This window comes from Microcebus murinus, chromosome X (assembly GCF_040939455.1).
Source record: "Microcebus murinus isolate Inina chromosome X, M.murinus_Inina_mat1.0, whole genome shotgun sequence".
In the NCBI taxonomy this organism is placed as follows: Eukaryota; Metazoa; Chordata; class Mammalia; order Primates; family Cheirogaleidae; genus Microcebus; species Microcebus murinus.
The window spans coordinates 99,423,230-99,437,285 of NC_134136.1; the positions used below are offsets into that span (position 1 = coordinate 99,423,230).

A 14,056-nucleotide genomic window follows, 5' to 3' on the forward strand; every position below is an offset into this window, starting at 1 on the left:
GGCCTCCCAAGAGCTAGGATTACAGGCGTGAGCCACAGCGCCCGGCCTGAGGTTTCTTTTTAAAGATATAAATTGTTGGACTTATTTTTGTTTATTATTTTATTTAGGAGAACTTTAAATGAACAGAGAGAGAATAATATGATGAACTCCTTATACCAGTCACTCATATTTAGCAGATATCAAGATTTTGTCACACTTGTTTATTCCCTCTCCCCTTTTTTTCCCTCTTGAAGTATTTTAAAGCTAGTCTCAGACATTGTACCATTTTACTCCCGTATACTTTTGTATGCTTCTCTCAAAACATGTATACTTTCTTATACCCTAGCATACCTAATAACATTAGTAGTGATTCCTTGATATGATCTAAAATACCCAGTCCATACTTACATGACTCCATTTCTCAAAATGTCTTTTGACACTTGGTTTGTTTGAATTAGGATTCATAACAAGATTGAGATGGCATTTAATTTTTATGCCTCTTGAATCTCTTTTAAATGAGAATAGCTCCTTCCCACCCCTTTCAGTTTTTTTCAATGACATTGAATAATTAAAGAATCACTGTGGGTCGTCTCATAGAATGTCCTATTTTCTGTATTTGTTTGCTTCGTTGTGATATCATTAGACTTCTTCCTCTATACCAGGGGTTGGCAAACAATGGTCTGTGAGGCAAGTCCAGTCCACCACCTGTTTTTGTAAATAAAGTTTCATTGGAACACAGCATGTCTATAGCTGATTTTGCACTCCAGTGGCAGAGTTGAGTTGTCATTAGCAGAGACCATATGGCCTATAAAGCCTAAAATATTTACTCTCTGGCCCTTTATGGAAAAAGTATGCCAAGCCCTGCTCTATCCTTCATATTTGTGTATGCTATAAGTTAGCTCTACAGGATCAATTAGATTCTAGTTCAACTTTTTTAAGCCAAAATACTTTATAGGTGGTACAGTGTGCTTCATATTGCATCATATCAGAAGACACATAATGTCTTGTTAAACTATTATAATATTAGTGAGATTATGATTGATAAGTGGGTTTAAGTGGTGATAACCATTATAATTTTCCATCAACTTTTCGTCTACTCTAAGATTTTTTTTTTTTAACCTTGACACTACAGCTATTTTAGGCTGGATAATTCTTTGTTGTGGGGCACTGTTCTATGCATTGTGGGATATTTTGCAGCATCCCTGGCCCTTACCCTCTAGATGCCAGTAGCATCCGTTGCCACTACTGACAGCCAAAAAATGCCTCCAGCTATTGCCAAATATCCTGGGGTGGGTGGGGATTAAAAAAAATTATCCTCAATTGAGAACAACTAATCTAATGGCTTTGTTTATTGGTCAATTTTGCCTCAATTAGTTATTTCATTAGAAGTTGTAAGATGGTGGTTTTCTTTTTTTCTTTTTTTTTGAGACTGGATCTCACTGTGTTGCCCAGGCTGGATTCAAACTCATGGGCTTAAGCAATCCTCCTGCTTCAGCCTCTTGAAAAGCTGGGACTACAGGCACACGCCACCATTTCTGGCTTAAAATGGTGGTTTTCTAATTCTGTTCATGTGTATTAGTTAAATGTTTCTATAAAATTAACTTTTCTTCTTTAACCAGCATTATTTGGTTACGCTGTAATAGTTTATACAGGAAAGGCAGGAGAAATGCTTCTTTCTCTTTCATTGCTAGTTTTCTAAGCAGGAGGTTGGAGACCTATGTTACGTGCAGTGGTAACTATTTTTATTGTTACTTTTTAAAAAACTTCCTTTTTTATGGAATATCACTATAAACACATGGGTTTTATATATATTCAGTATGTTTCAATCTATTGCATTCATTTTTTTTGTGTGTGTGTGAGACAGGGTCTTGTTTTTTTGCCTAGGCTAGAGTGCAGTAGCATCATCATAGCTCACTGAACCTCAAACTGGTGGGTTTAAGCGATCTCCTTGCCTCAACCTCCTATGTAGCTAGGACTACAGGAGTGCATTATTATGACTGGCTAATTTTTCTATTTTTTGTAGACACTGGGGGTGGGGTGCTGTCTCCCTATGTTGCTCAGGCTGGTCTCAAACTCCAGGCCTCAGGCAGTCATCCCACCTTGGCCTCCCAAAGTGCTAGGGTTAGAGGTGTGAGTCACAGCACCTGGCCCCTTATTGTTATTTTTGATGCTTAACATTTGTCTCACTTTGGTCAGTGGAGCTTCTTTGTGTGCACACCTAAGTCCTTTTGACATTTGACATGGTTAGGGATCTTTTAAAATACCATTTTTGTATTATTTTCACTGTTTTTTTCAGGATGTGATTTGATCTTTTTTTTTTTTTTTTTTTTTTTGAGACAGAGTCTCACTTTGTTGCCCAGGCTAGAGTGAGTGCCGTGGCGTCAGCCTAGCTCACAGCAGCCTCAATCTCCTGGGCTCAAGCGATCCTCCTGCCTCAGCCTCCCAAGTAGCTGGGATTGCAGGCATGCACCACCATGCCCGGCTAATTTTTTCTATATATTTTTAGCTGTCCAAATAATTTCTTTCTATTTTTAGCAGAGACAGGCTAATTTTTTTTCTATATATTTTTAGCTGTCCAAGTAATTTCTTTCTATTTTTAGTAGAGATGGGGTCTCATTCTTGCTCAGGCTGGTCTCGAACTCCTGAGCTCAAAGGATCCACCTGCCTCGGCGTCCCAGAGTGCTAGGATTACAGGTGTGAGCCACCGCACCAGGCCTGATTTGATCTTTTAATAATAGTTAACACAGTAGATGACCATTGTTAATAGTTAAGTGTTTGGGAAAGGTTTAATTAGACTTAGTTAAAATTTTTAAAAAGTAACCATCTCCTAGTGCCCAGAGTGAAGTTTCTACATACAATTTCCTAATAAAGGAAATTGGACTCAGTGGAGAAATGCCTGATTCAGGGCAAGAAATGTCCAAGATAAGGCTGGAACATCTTGTTATACCAGAAAGCAAGTACAGTATTAAAATCTACTAAAGATATGTCAGAATGACTTAGGAAGCAACTTGGAGAGTTTTCTAGCCAAAGATGGGACATGTGAGCATAATAAGAATAATTGCAACAGATTGAAACATATCGAATCTATGAGTTTATAATGATAATGTCAACACTACCACCACCACATTGGTCACTTGTGAAGGAAGCTAAGTCACCAACTCATTATTTTGAAAACTGGTAAATAAAAGGATTGAATCAAGCATTCATTCATTCATTCCTTTATTTATTTTTGAGATAAAGTCTCGTCGCCTGGTTTGGAGTGCAGTGGCACAATCATAGCTTATTGTAACCTCAAACTCCTGGACTCAAGGAATCCTCTTGCCTCAGCCACCTGAGTAGCTAAGACTATAGGCACCCACCACCATGCCTAGCTGATATTTAAGTTTTTTTGTAGAGACAGAATCTTGCTATGTTACCTAGGCCGGTCTTAAACTCCTGGCCTCAAGTGATTCTCCTGCCTCAGCCTCCCGAAGTACAGGGATTATAGGCATGAGCCACTGTGCCCAGCCTCAAGTGCTTATTTTGACTTTTCTGAACACACACTGTACCTTAGGTAACCAAATAATTGGTGAAGGGAAGTTTCTTTTCATAGAAGGTTTCCAGCTAATAAATGAAGGAAAAGCAGAATATTGCTTTGTAATATTCTACTTTGTAATCCTCAGTGGAATAATGGATCTCTAGGCAGTGATCACCAGTGGTTGCTGATATCACTAGATAGAGATAAGCAGACATTATGTGCCTGTGCCTTCTGATAGAAGTAATCAGTAGTACCTCTAAAGTATTCTTGCCAAAATATCGAACCTGGTTTTGATCAAGCCTTTAGACTTAACTGTGAACTTGTAGGCAATACAGAGACAGATGAATATGTTAAATGTTCTTTACTATGGGGCACTCTATAGGACAAATGACTCAGTTTCTTCAGCAAATAAATTGCAGGGAAATGACAGGTGGGGCAGGGTTGTACCTGTAGTTTAACATGTCAGTGATTTGCAAAGTATGGACCTTATTTGGTAAATATTATAAAATTGAGATTATTGGAAAACATGAACATTTAAATTCTGCCTGGGTATTTAATGATTTTAAGGAATCACTATTAATTGTGTTAGGTGAGATTATTGTGATTACATTTTAAAAACTTTTTATCTTTTAGAGTGGTGGTTCTCAACAGGATGAGAATTTGCCTCTAAGGGGACATTTGGCAATGTCTGGAGACAATTTTGGTTGTCACACTGTTGGGGGGCTTTGGGGGATTGGGAGGATAGGGGGATGGGGTTGGAAATACTGGCATCTAGTGGGTAGAGTGCTAAACATCCTATAGTGCACAGGACAGCCCCACAACAAAGAATTGGCTGAAAATGTCAACAGTGCCAAGGTTGAGAAACCCTGTTTTTAGAGATTCTAAAATATTTCTGAAAAATTTTAGATGAAATTATAGGTCTGGGTTTTGCTTCAAAATGATCTGGGGGGAGGCAGGAAGTAGGTAGGGCTATAGATGAGTTGATAATTGAAACTGGATGATGGGTATATAGGAGTCAGTTTTATTATTTTGTCTATTTTTTAATTTGCTTAAATATTTTCATAATAAAAAATTAAAGGTATTCATAGATACCTAAATGTGTATCTTTAAATATTCCTGGTGGTTTGGGTGAGAATGCAGAGTACATAATAGATGTTAGATAAGTGATTTTTTTCCTCCTTTCTTTGCAGGTTATTGCTATAGCAGCTTTGGTTCATCACAATTTTGCATTAGATAAAGCACCCCCACAGCCTCCCTTTCAGTCACATTTCTGTGGTATGTATTTTTTTTAAGCTAGTTTACTAAGGCTTGATTTAAGTTTTTTAATTTTTTCTCCAGCTGTTGGATCAGTAACTTGTTTTTCAAAAATTGTTTTCAAGAGTGGTTAGTCCATATTGTTAAAGAAGCTTTTTTTTTCTTATGGAAACTCACTTTTATTGGAGTGGTTGTCTCCTATTCAGCTAGTTTATTTTGTTCTAAAAGCAGAAGTTTGGAGACAATTTGATATCGTTTTTTCTGTTCCAATGGTTACTCTATTGGAGTTGAGTAGTTTTTTTTTTTTTTTCCCCTGGGTCAAAATTAGGCTTTAACTATTTTCTATTCCTGATGTCATTCTAAAAGCTCATCATAGAAGCCTGGCCAAAGTTTTCTGTGTGATGAAGCAAGACACCAAGGAATAAGTAAATGTTTACCTATTTGGGAAGAGTTATAGTAATACCAAATTGGAGTAGGGTTGTGCCATGCATAAAATTCAATGGGTGAAACAATTCCATAGAATTGTTGCATATGTGTTTTATCAGTCATTTTCCAAGGAGGATTCTGACATATTCCATGTTGAGAGGTTGGCCAGTTAAATAAGCATTTTAATATTATCTAATAAAAAGAAATAATACTATTGATCTATTATGTTTCTTGGAATCTTTCTCAGCCCAGAACCAGAGATTAACTTGTATAGCCTCTCCTGTCTGGTTTCTTAAGTATTAGGAAAGTGAGACTAGGAAATATGCAGAGAGGGGAGTCTGAGGTGTGATTGTTGTACAGTTTTACCCCTTATGTGGGTGGAACACATGGAACAAAATGATGATAGCCTGTTAAATATGTACAAGAAAGTAGTCATTAGTTCATTTCAACATGCACTTATTCACTTTATGTATGAGGAAGTATGAAGAACAGCTGTTTATGACAAGGAACCTTGGGGTGTAATAGGGGAAGGTTTGGTCATCTTTTCTGTGAGAAGGTTGAACTGAGTTCCTCCAGTGTGTGCTGCTTGAGGCTTTGGTAGTAGGGGAGGATGTCCTTTGGGGAAGGCTGTTAAAATCCTCCACTCTGACTTGAATGGATAGCAGTTGTTTCATCAAAGCACTTTTAATAATTATAGAGACTTAGGGTTCTGTACTTAGCTATTCTTTTGACGTCCAACAACATAACCAATGGAAATACTTGATGATCTTCTTAATTCTTTAGAGATTGGGGGGAATTTATTTATATTTAGAACAGTTTCCATTTGGAAACATGCAGTGTATGTGTGCCTGAAATTAGACTAAGAAGAGTGTTGGAATTTTTTTTTCCTTTTTACAGTTGTATCTAAACCAATGGACTGTATTTTTCCATATGCTTTCAAAGAAGTCATTGAGAAAAAGGTAAAGAACCCATTTATTCCTTTTAAATATGAAGCACCTATTTGTTTAGAAAGAGAAAAGGAGGATAGTATGGACTAGTAGAAATAGGCTGTTCTGTATTTTAATTTATTGCATCTATTCTTGCTAGATTGGACTATGGCATTAACCCATTAAAATGTATTAGAAATAGAAAAGTAGAAACATTTAACAATATTTAAATGTTTCACTACCTGGAAATAATGGGATTCTACACTATATTAATAGATGGATAGGCTCAAACCCTCTTTCAATGGCTTAGTTGGAAGTTTTTCAAAATGCATGGTCAGTGATTACTGTTTGGGGGGAAGGTGTTGGGCCCAGCTTGAGGGAAGCGAAATGAAGTTGGGATTACTGTAAGAGCCATGTACTGGCAATGTTCATGTGGGCTGGCTAAAATTGATCAGTGATCTCTAAACTCCCAGTATGCTCTGTGAAGAAGTTTTCATAGGTCCTTAATAAAATTGTGGGAAAAAGTAGTATAATGTAGTGAGTTTTTTACAAAGGTCAATGTATTCAATCTAAAGAATTTCTTTTTTGGAGAGTATGTTGTTTCTTTTATAAATGATGGTGTTGATAAATATGTAGGTTTGTTTTGTTTTTTAATGTTCTCACTCGACAAAATGAAAAATGTTAGCCACTTATGTTGGGGTCCACTTATGCTGTTTTAAAATGGCTTGAGAAATCCAGTTCTTGGGGGAGGGTGCTGTTATATTAGGCTATTATTTGTGAAGTGCCCTGCATTACTATTGGAGTAAAATGACCTAGAAAAATTCCATTACAGTCAAACTGACATTTTTTAACCAACCTAGTTGTGGAAAACATATAGCCATCAAATTCCATTTTAGAGATTTCTTTTTCAATAGATTTATGGGGTACAAACGGTTTTTGTTACATGGATGAATTGTATTGTGGCAAGGTCTAGGCTTTTAGTGTACCTGTCACCTGAATAGGGTACATTGTACCTAATAGGTAATTTTTCATCCCTCATTCCCTTCTTACTTTCCCCCTTTCTGAGTCTCCAATGTCCATTTTAAGAGATTTTTAATAAGAGCAGATCTTTTGAATACCTGATTTATATTCAGTAATCCAAGTAGAATTTTTATGAAGATGTGTTTTGTGTGGTGATAGATTTTATTTATACTTAAAATACTTATAATTCTTAAATAATGTTTGTTTTTAGTCCAGTTTTGTTTTTATCAGTTCTTATACCACCATTTGAGATTAGTTTATACAATCCTTGGGATTTCTTTGCTTGGTATACAAGCAAAGAATACATATATAAACAGTGAGGTCTACCAGGGATTATAAGTAATGTTTTTGGTAGGTACTCTGATTCATATGCTCTAAAATGTGTCCAAGTGTACAAGCATGTCCCTGTGGAGGGACTTTCTGCACGATGTCGCTCAGCATTTAAAATTTTGCTTTATTCACATGCTTATTACTAGAATGAGCTCCTTAGAGACTTTGTGCAATTATTACTTCGTGCAATAAAAACCTAGAATCAGGAATTTCATTGCTGCATTTAGTTTTAAAAAGATGGTTTCTTTTAACCCTAGGAAATCTTTTCCTGATTGAAGAAGCAGCCAAGGTATAGCACTTGAGTATAAAGAGTCAATAACTGGTTGTTTTTATTTAACAGAATGTGAAGATTGAGGTTGCTGCAACAGAAAGAACACTGCTAGGTTTTTTCCTTGCAAAAGTTCATAAAATTGATCCTGATATCATTGTGGTAAGTGGATGTTTGATCATTTCATGGGGAAGCTTTTCATTCCTTAATTCTTTACGATGTGACTTTATTGGTACTTTTGAGCAGCAATGAATCTTTTCATAGTAAAATGACCCTATAGACTGGTTGGAATTGCTATACTTTCTGCTAATAGAAAAGGGGGGAAAAATCCCAGGTCACTGAAAGATAGTTTTTTTTTTCTTTAATATGAATGAATTATCATTGAAGGTTAGGATTCTCTAGTTATTTACACTCAGAGACCAGCATATAACTAAATGTGTGTAAACTATTAGTGTCTCCAAAATTTTGGCTTAGTGGCCCAAATGTATAGAGGTCATAGGAGTTAGTTAATTCTTATGGTTTCGTGCAAATCACAAAACTAAATATTTTAATTTTATGACCTCAGTGGATCTCTATGCCATATTCCTTTGAGAACTCAGAACTAGGATTTTTTTTTTCTCTTGGTGACCCAGTATGCTCCCAGTTAGACAGTGAGAGCTAATAATTCACTGAGTTATTTTTGCCATAGATCCTAAGAGCAACATTTTGCTTTGTATATCTTCTGGTTTTCTTTAGTTTGTAGGCTGTAGAACTCCTTCATTTGTCTTTACTGGGTTAATGGATCAATCAAATTATATTTTGATTTTGTTTTTTCAGAGGAAGGCAGGCTATAAATGCTTGCATTTTAAATGTGATACCAGTAATTTGGTTACATTGAAGCCTTGCAAAAATGTTTGCCATATCCTTTTCTACGTTCATTTTCACTCTTGGATACCTTATCTGGCAATGGTATAGCTAATGTCCTGAGAGCCTGTGGATTGTAACCAATATAATCTTTGCACCTGGTTCCCTTATGATATTTTAGGACCCATCTTTAAATGCCAAGAAGATTCTTCCACAGTACTGTACTGTGGTGCTCTGTCTTTGCACTAGGCCCTCACTCAGTCTCCAATAACAGTATCTTGGACCCCAAGGAGATGTCATGGAGCCTAGGATACCCAGACCAGGCTTAGGGTGTTAGAGCCAAGTCTGTGTATGAGAAATCCAGATGTAAGATGGAATTCTGATATCAATTTGGGTCCCTGATCCCAGGCATGATAGTTTGGAAATGATACTTTCTCAGGGCCTTTGAGTCTTTTAATAGACAAAACTGCCATAAATATATAGTGAGATATATATATATATATATAATTATAGTAAAATACACATAACATAAAATTAACCATCTTAATCATTTTTAAGTGTACAGTTCAGAAATATTAACTGGGTTTATAATATTGTGCAACCATCTCTGTAACTCTTTTCATCTTGTAAAACTGAAACTCTGTACTCATTAACTCCCTATTCCCCCAGCCCCTGGCAATCACCATTTTTTATGTTTCCATGATTTTGACTACTCTCAGTAATAAATTTAAAAACAAGTTAACGTTTATTGATCTGAGTAATTTTTAATAAATATAGGTATGTGAATCATGTTACATGTTAGAAATTGGAAATTATTATTATAGAAATTTAAAATCTGGTTGCATTTTTGAGATATTTTGTACTCTATATAGTTTTGTTTCCTTGTTTTTAGCAAGTTTCTTATTTGAATTATTCAGTGGTATTGTATATTTATCTTGTTGCATATCGATTAAAAGTCTAAATCAGTAGTGTTTGAATTCAGTGTTAAGAAGAAACTAAATGCAGTTCCTGAATTTTCTAAGAAGTCTTTTGTAAACTGTCATACAACATAGGCAGCATCTATATTTTTAAGGAAGCAAAATGGAATTTATTTTTGAATCTTGTAGAAGTTTTTATTTCAGTGATCAGCAGAATGCAGTAAATGGAATCTACACTGATTCAACATTAGGCATGCACCTCTGCCTGAAACTGCTGTTAGTTTTTGACTGGCCTAAATCTTTCTTTTTTTTTTTTTTGGCCTAAATCTTTATAACTTGTTTAGGCACATCTTTAAAGTTTTTGTACCCTGATATACAAAGTAAGTTAACTTCTTCCTTGTGACAGTCTAGTAATGAGAATTATGTTCACTGGCTAGATTCCTTTATAACTAAAGGCCTCTAGACTCTCAGACTGCCCATAATACCTTGGGACCATAATTTAATATAGATATTTCAGCAAATCACAGTACAGGGGAGGCAAATAATCTACAAAGCTAAAGTGCACAGTATGATCTTTTTTCCCCAACATTGATAGTCAAACACTAGATAAGGAGGCCCACAGTTAAATGACAAATTATCCTTCTCCAGAATTGTTTGAATATAGCTTTTACTGAGAACGTAAAAAGTATGGGATGTTAAATTTGCATTTGCCTCCGGGACTGAGGCATGAGCTGCAAATTAAAAGACATCATATGAACCTTGCATCAATTAGGATGAAATAAAGTTTATTCCAGCAATCTGCTTAGCAGCCTTGTTAATGTCAGGGCTAATGAATGCTGCTGATGAATAAATTCCTGAAGAAGAAAGGACTCCCAATCGGAGGTAAGCACATGATGTCTTCAATTAGAGACCAGAAAAAGAAAGGGCAAAGAAATTCTGTGCATATGAAGATAAATCCTCTAATTTGCATTTGTTATAACATTATTGGCTGACTTCTTTTTCCTACTAGGGTCATAATATTTATGGGTTTGAACTGGAAGTACTACTGCAGAGAATTAATGTGTGCAAAGTTCCTTACTGGTCCAAGATAGGTCGACTGAAGCGATCCAACATGCCAAAGCTTGGGGTAATAATCATCTTCAAAATCTTACTTTATTTGGCTTTTTTTATATGGGGTAGCTACAGGGAGCACACTATACTTTTAAAAGTAGGAATTGGTTGTCTCGTGATAGGAATTTCAGTATATTTTAACTTTGGCACTAAACATCTTTTCCTTTGAATTCAGCATTTTATTTGTAAAAACCTCAGTTAGAATCTAGGAATAGTGAACAAAGACAGTACATTCATGTTACCTTCACTTTATTATTCCCAAAGTGATAGCTTTTAGAGCTAGGTTGCAGGGTTCAGAAATCATTTAGTATTATCCTTCAGGAAGAAGATGGGAAGACTGAATGGAAGGGGGCTGACGTTGAATGTGTAAGAAGGCAGTAGGCTAAGTGCTTTCTGTGTTAGTGACCTCACAGCAACTCCGATTTTATTTTATAGATATTCTCACAGGGGTATGTAACTTGTTCAAGATCATGTAACTAGGAAGGGGAATAACTGAGATTTGAACCCAGGTCTATTTGATGCTTTTAAAGACTATGTACTTTTCATTCTTCCTGCTTGTTTCATGTATTGAGATTTTGGTGTGGAATACCTTCTTCCTAAACCTGATACTGCACAGTGTTTGAAATCTTATTTTACTTAAAGCTTATAAATAGAGTGGATGTGATGCCTCATAAGAAAAGTTAGGAATCTGTACCTGTACCTTTTATAATGATGTCCAGTTATTCTGTTGCTATAGATCACATTTGGGGTCATTGATCTTGCTTCTTTTCATATCTTTAAGGTGGTAGAGTTGTTATTAACACTTCGTCTGAATACTTGCTTAGCTAACTCTATTCCCTTCAAGATTTTCTTTATATGGCATCTTCTGAGTGAGGTTTTACCCCACCACCCTGTTTAAGATACAGTTTCCGAAATTCCTTGTCCTCCTCACCTTGCTCTAATTTTCCCTTTTTGCATATACTTACTACCTTGTAAAGCTATATAATTTCTTGTTTATGATGTTTATTTTTAATTTTATGTCGTAAATGAGGTCAAGAATCTTTTCTGTTCACTGTTATATCCTGAGTGCCTAGAACAGTGTCAGATACATAGTAAATGTTCAAAAATATTTGATTGATAAATGGAAGAACGAGAGTTTCATCATTGTAATTTTTGAGCCAGCTTCAAAATAGATTAGAATCAAATGTTCTCAATGTTTGCTCTTTCATGGGATTTGCTTTTTGTCTTCATCTTGCAGGGACGAAGTGGATTTGGTGAAAGAAATGCTACCTGTGGCCGAATGATCTGTGATGTGGAAATTTCAGCAAAGGAATTGATTCGTTGTAAAAGCTACCATTTGTCTGAACTTGTTCAACAGATTCTGAGAACTGAAAGGGTTGTAATCCCAATGGAAAATGTACGAAATATGTACAGGTATGCTCCTGGAGTCTTCAAAATTTGTCTTTCTTGAAATTAACACCAATAGCAACAACAAGCCACCAGAACTGTCCTTAGACTGGAGGGATATGAGCTGGTGGTGCTATGAGTACCACCATCTCCATTACTTTCATAATTTAAACTAGTTTACCTCTTGAATTATTCTGATTTGATCAGTTTATCTCCATTTCCTTCATCTGTCTTAATATTATCTTGATGTTTCCTAATAGTAGTTTGGAAATTGATAGGAAATTTATATTTCTACTCTTGATTAGTTTATTCAGGAGTTAGTGTAGATATTTTAGAAATATAAAAACTGAGTAATCATTAAGTTATTTAGAGATACTGCTTATTTATTTCTTCTATTCCTCTGGCCATTTCTCATTCATTTCTGCTACTTCCTCCTGAGTCCTTCCTTGGACTGTTTCTCATGTCTGACTGTGCTCCTTCTTCAGGTGATCTCATGGAGTCTTAGGAATTTAAATAGCATGTGGGTACTGATGCCTCCCACCTGTGTATTTTCAGGTTAGACCTCCCTGGTGAATTCCAGACTCACTGTATCCACTTGCCTATTCTACTCGATATCTTTTTTTTTTTTTTTTTTGAGACAGTCTCGCTTTGTTGCCCTGGCTAGAGTGAGTGCCATGGCGTCAGCCTAGCTCACAGCAACCTCAAACTCCTGGGCTCAAGCAATCCTTCTGCCTCAGCCTCCCGAGTAGCTGGGACTACAGGCATGTGCCACCATGCCCGGCTGATTTTTTTCTATATATATTACTTAGCCAATTAATTTCTTTCTATTTATAGTAGAGACGGGGTCTCGCTCTTGCTCAGGCTGGTTTTCAACTCCTGACCTCGAGCAATCCACCTGCCTCAGCCTCCCAGAGTGCTAGGGTTATAGGCGTGAGCCACCGCGCCCAGCCTCTACTCGATATCTAATATGAACCTTCAGCTTGTTCAAAACTGAGCTTTTGATCTTCTACCCTTGACTCTTCCTATAGTCTTTCCTTACTAAATTAATGACAGTTGTTATTTTTCCATTGCTGCTGGAAACCTCCAAAGTCATTCTCAGCCCCAAACCACTGAGATATTCTTGATTTCTCTGACATCCCACAGTAGATCCATCAGGGAATCCTGTCAGCTCTATCTGCTAGATACATCTATATCTGACCACTTCTTTTCACCTCTGTTGGACCCACCCTGGTCCAAGCCACCATCCTCTTTCCCCTGGATTACACAGTTTACATACCTATGTCCTTGCTTTTGCCCTTGCCCCCATGTGGTCTGGACCAGAGTTATCCTGCTAAAATTAACCTAGATAAGGTACTCTGCTCAAAATCTTCTAACTCTGTTTCATTCAGAGTGAAAACCAGAGTCCTATTTTGACTTATAAGGTCCTATACAATGTGTCTCCATGCCATTAACTCTGTCCTTATCTCCTAGTGTTCTTTCCATCATTCTCTCTGATCTAGGCATATTAGTCTCCTTCCTGGTCCTGGAAGTACAGTGTCAGATTTACACTAAGCTTAGGGCCTTTGAGTGTGCTGTTCTGTCTGGTCTGTCTCTTAGATATTCATCCATAAGACTTTCTCCATCACTTCCTCTGGGACTTTATTCTCAGTGAAATCTTCCCCAGTTCCCTAACTACAATTCCAGTCTCTGCCCCGATACTTAATATCCCCTTTGCTTTTTAACTTTTTCTTGTTAACACTTAGCATTATATAACATATTATATATTTAATTTCTTTTTCCTTTTTATGCTCTGTCTCCCCCATGAGGACATATGCTCCATGAGGACAGGGATTTTTGTTTGTTTGGGTCACAGGCAATGCCTGGCACATAGTAAGCATGCAATATATATGTGTCCTGGATAGAATGAATGAAAGGATTTAGATAGTTTTCAGGTTTGTAGTTAATACATTACATGATTTTATTTTCATGGGATTTTTTTTATTTTTTGAAGAAAGGCTTTAGGATCAACGGTATGAATGAATTTCTAGTTACATACTGACCTTATTTTAAATTGTTTCCAAAGCTCTGGGGTGCCATTGCT

At 36.4% G+C, this 14,056-nt stretch overlaps 1 protein-coding gene across 2 annotated transcripts in view; it reads left to right on the plus strand.

Annotated features, from left to right (window-relative positions):
• Positions 1-14,056, plus strand: part of POLA1 (DNA polymerase alpha 1, catalytic subunit) — a 289,248-nt gene that overhangs the window by 26,619 nt on the left and 248,573 nt on the right. For both annotated transcript variants that reach the window (XM_012784581.3, XM_075999456.1), the window contains exons 16-20: positions 4,687-4,771; positions 6,074-6,135; positions 7,793-7,882; positions 10,490-10,606; positions 11,828-12,003. In XM_012784581.3, the coding sequence (XP_012640035.2) occupies positions 4,687-4,771; positions 6,074-6,135; positions 7,793-7,882; positions 10,490-10,606; positions 11,828-12,003 (530 nt within the window). The remainder of the gene's footprint in view (positions 1-4,686; positions 4,772-6,073; positions 6,136-7,792; positions 7,883-10,489; positions 10,607-11,827; positions 12,004-14,056) is intronic.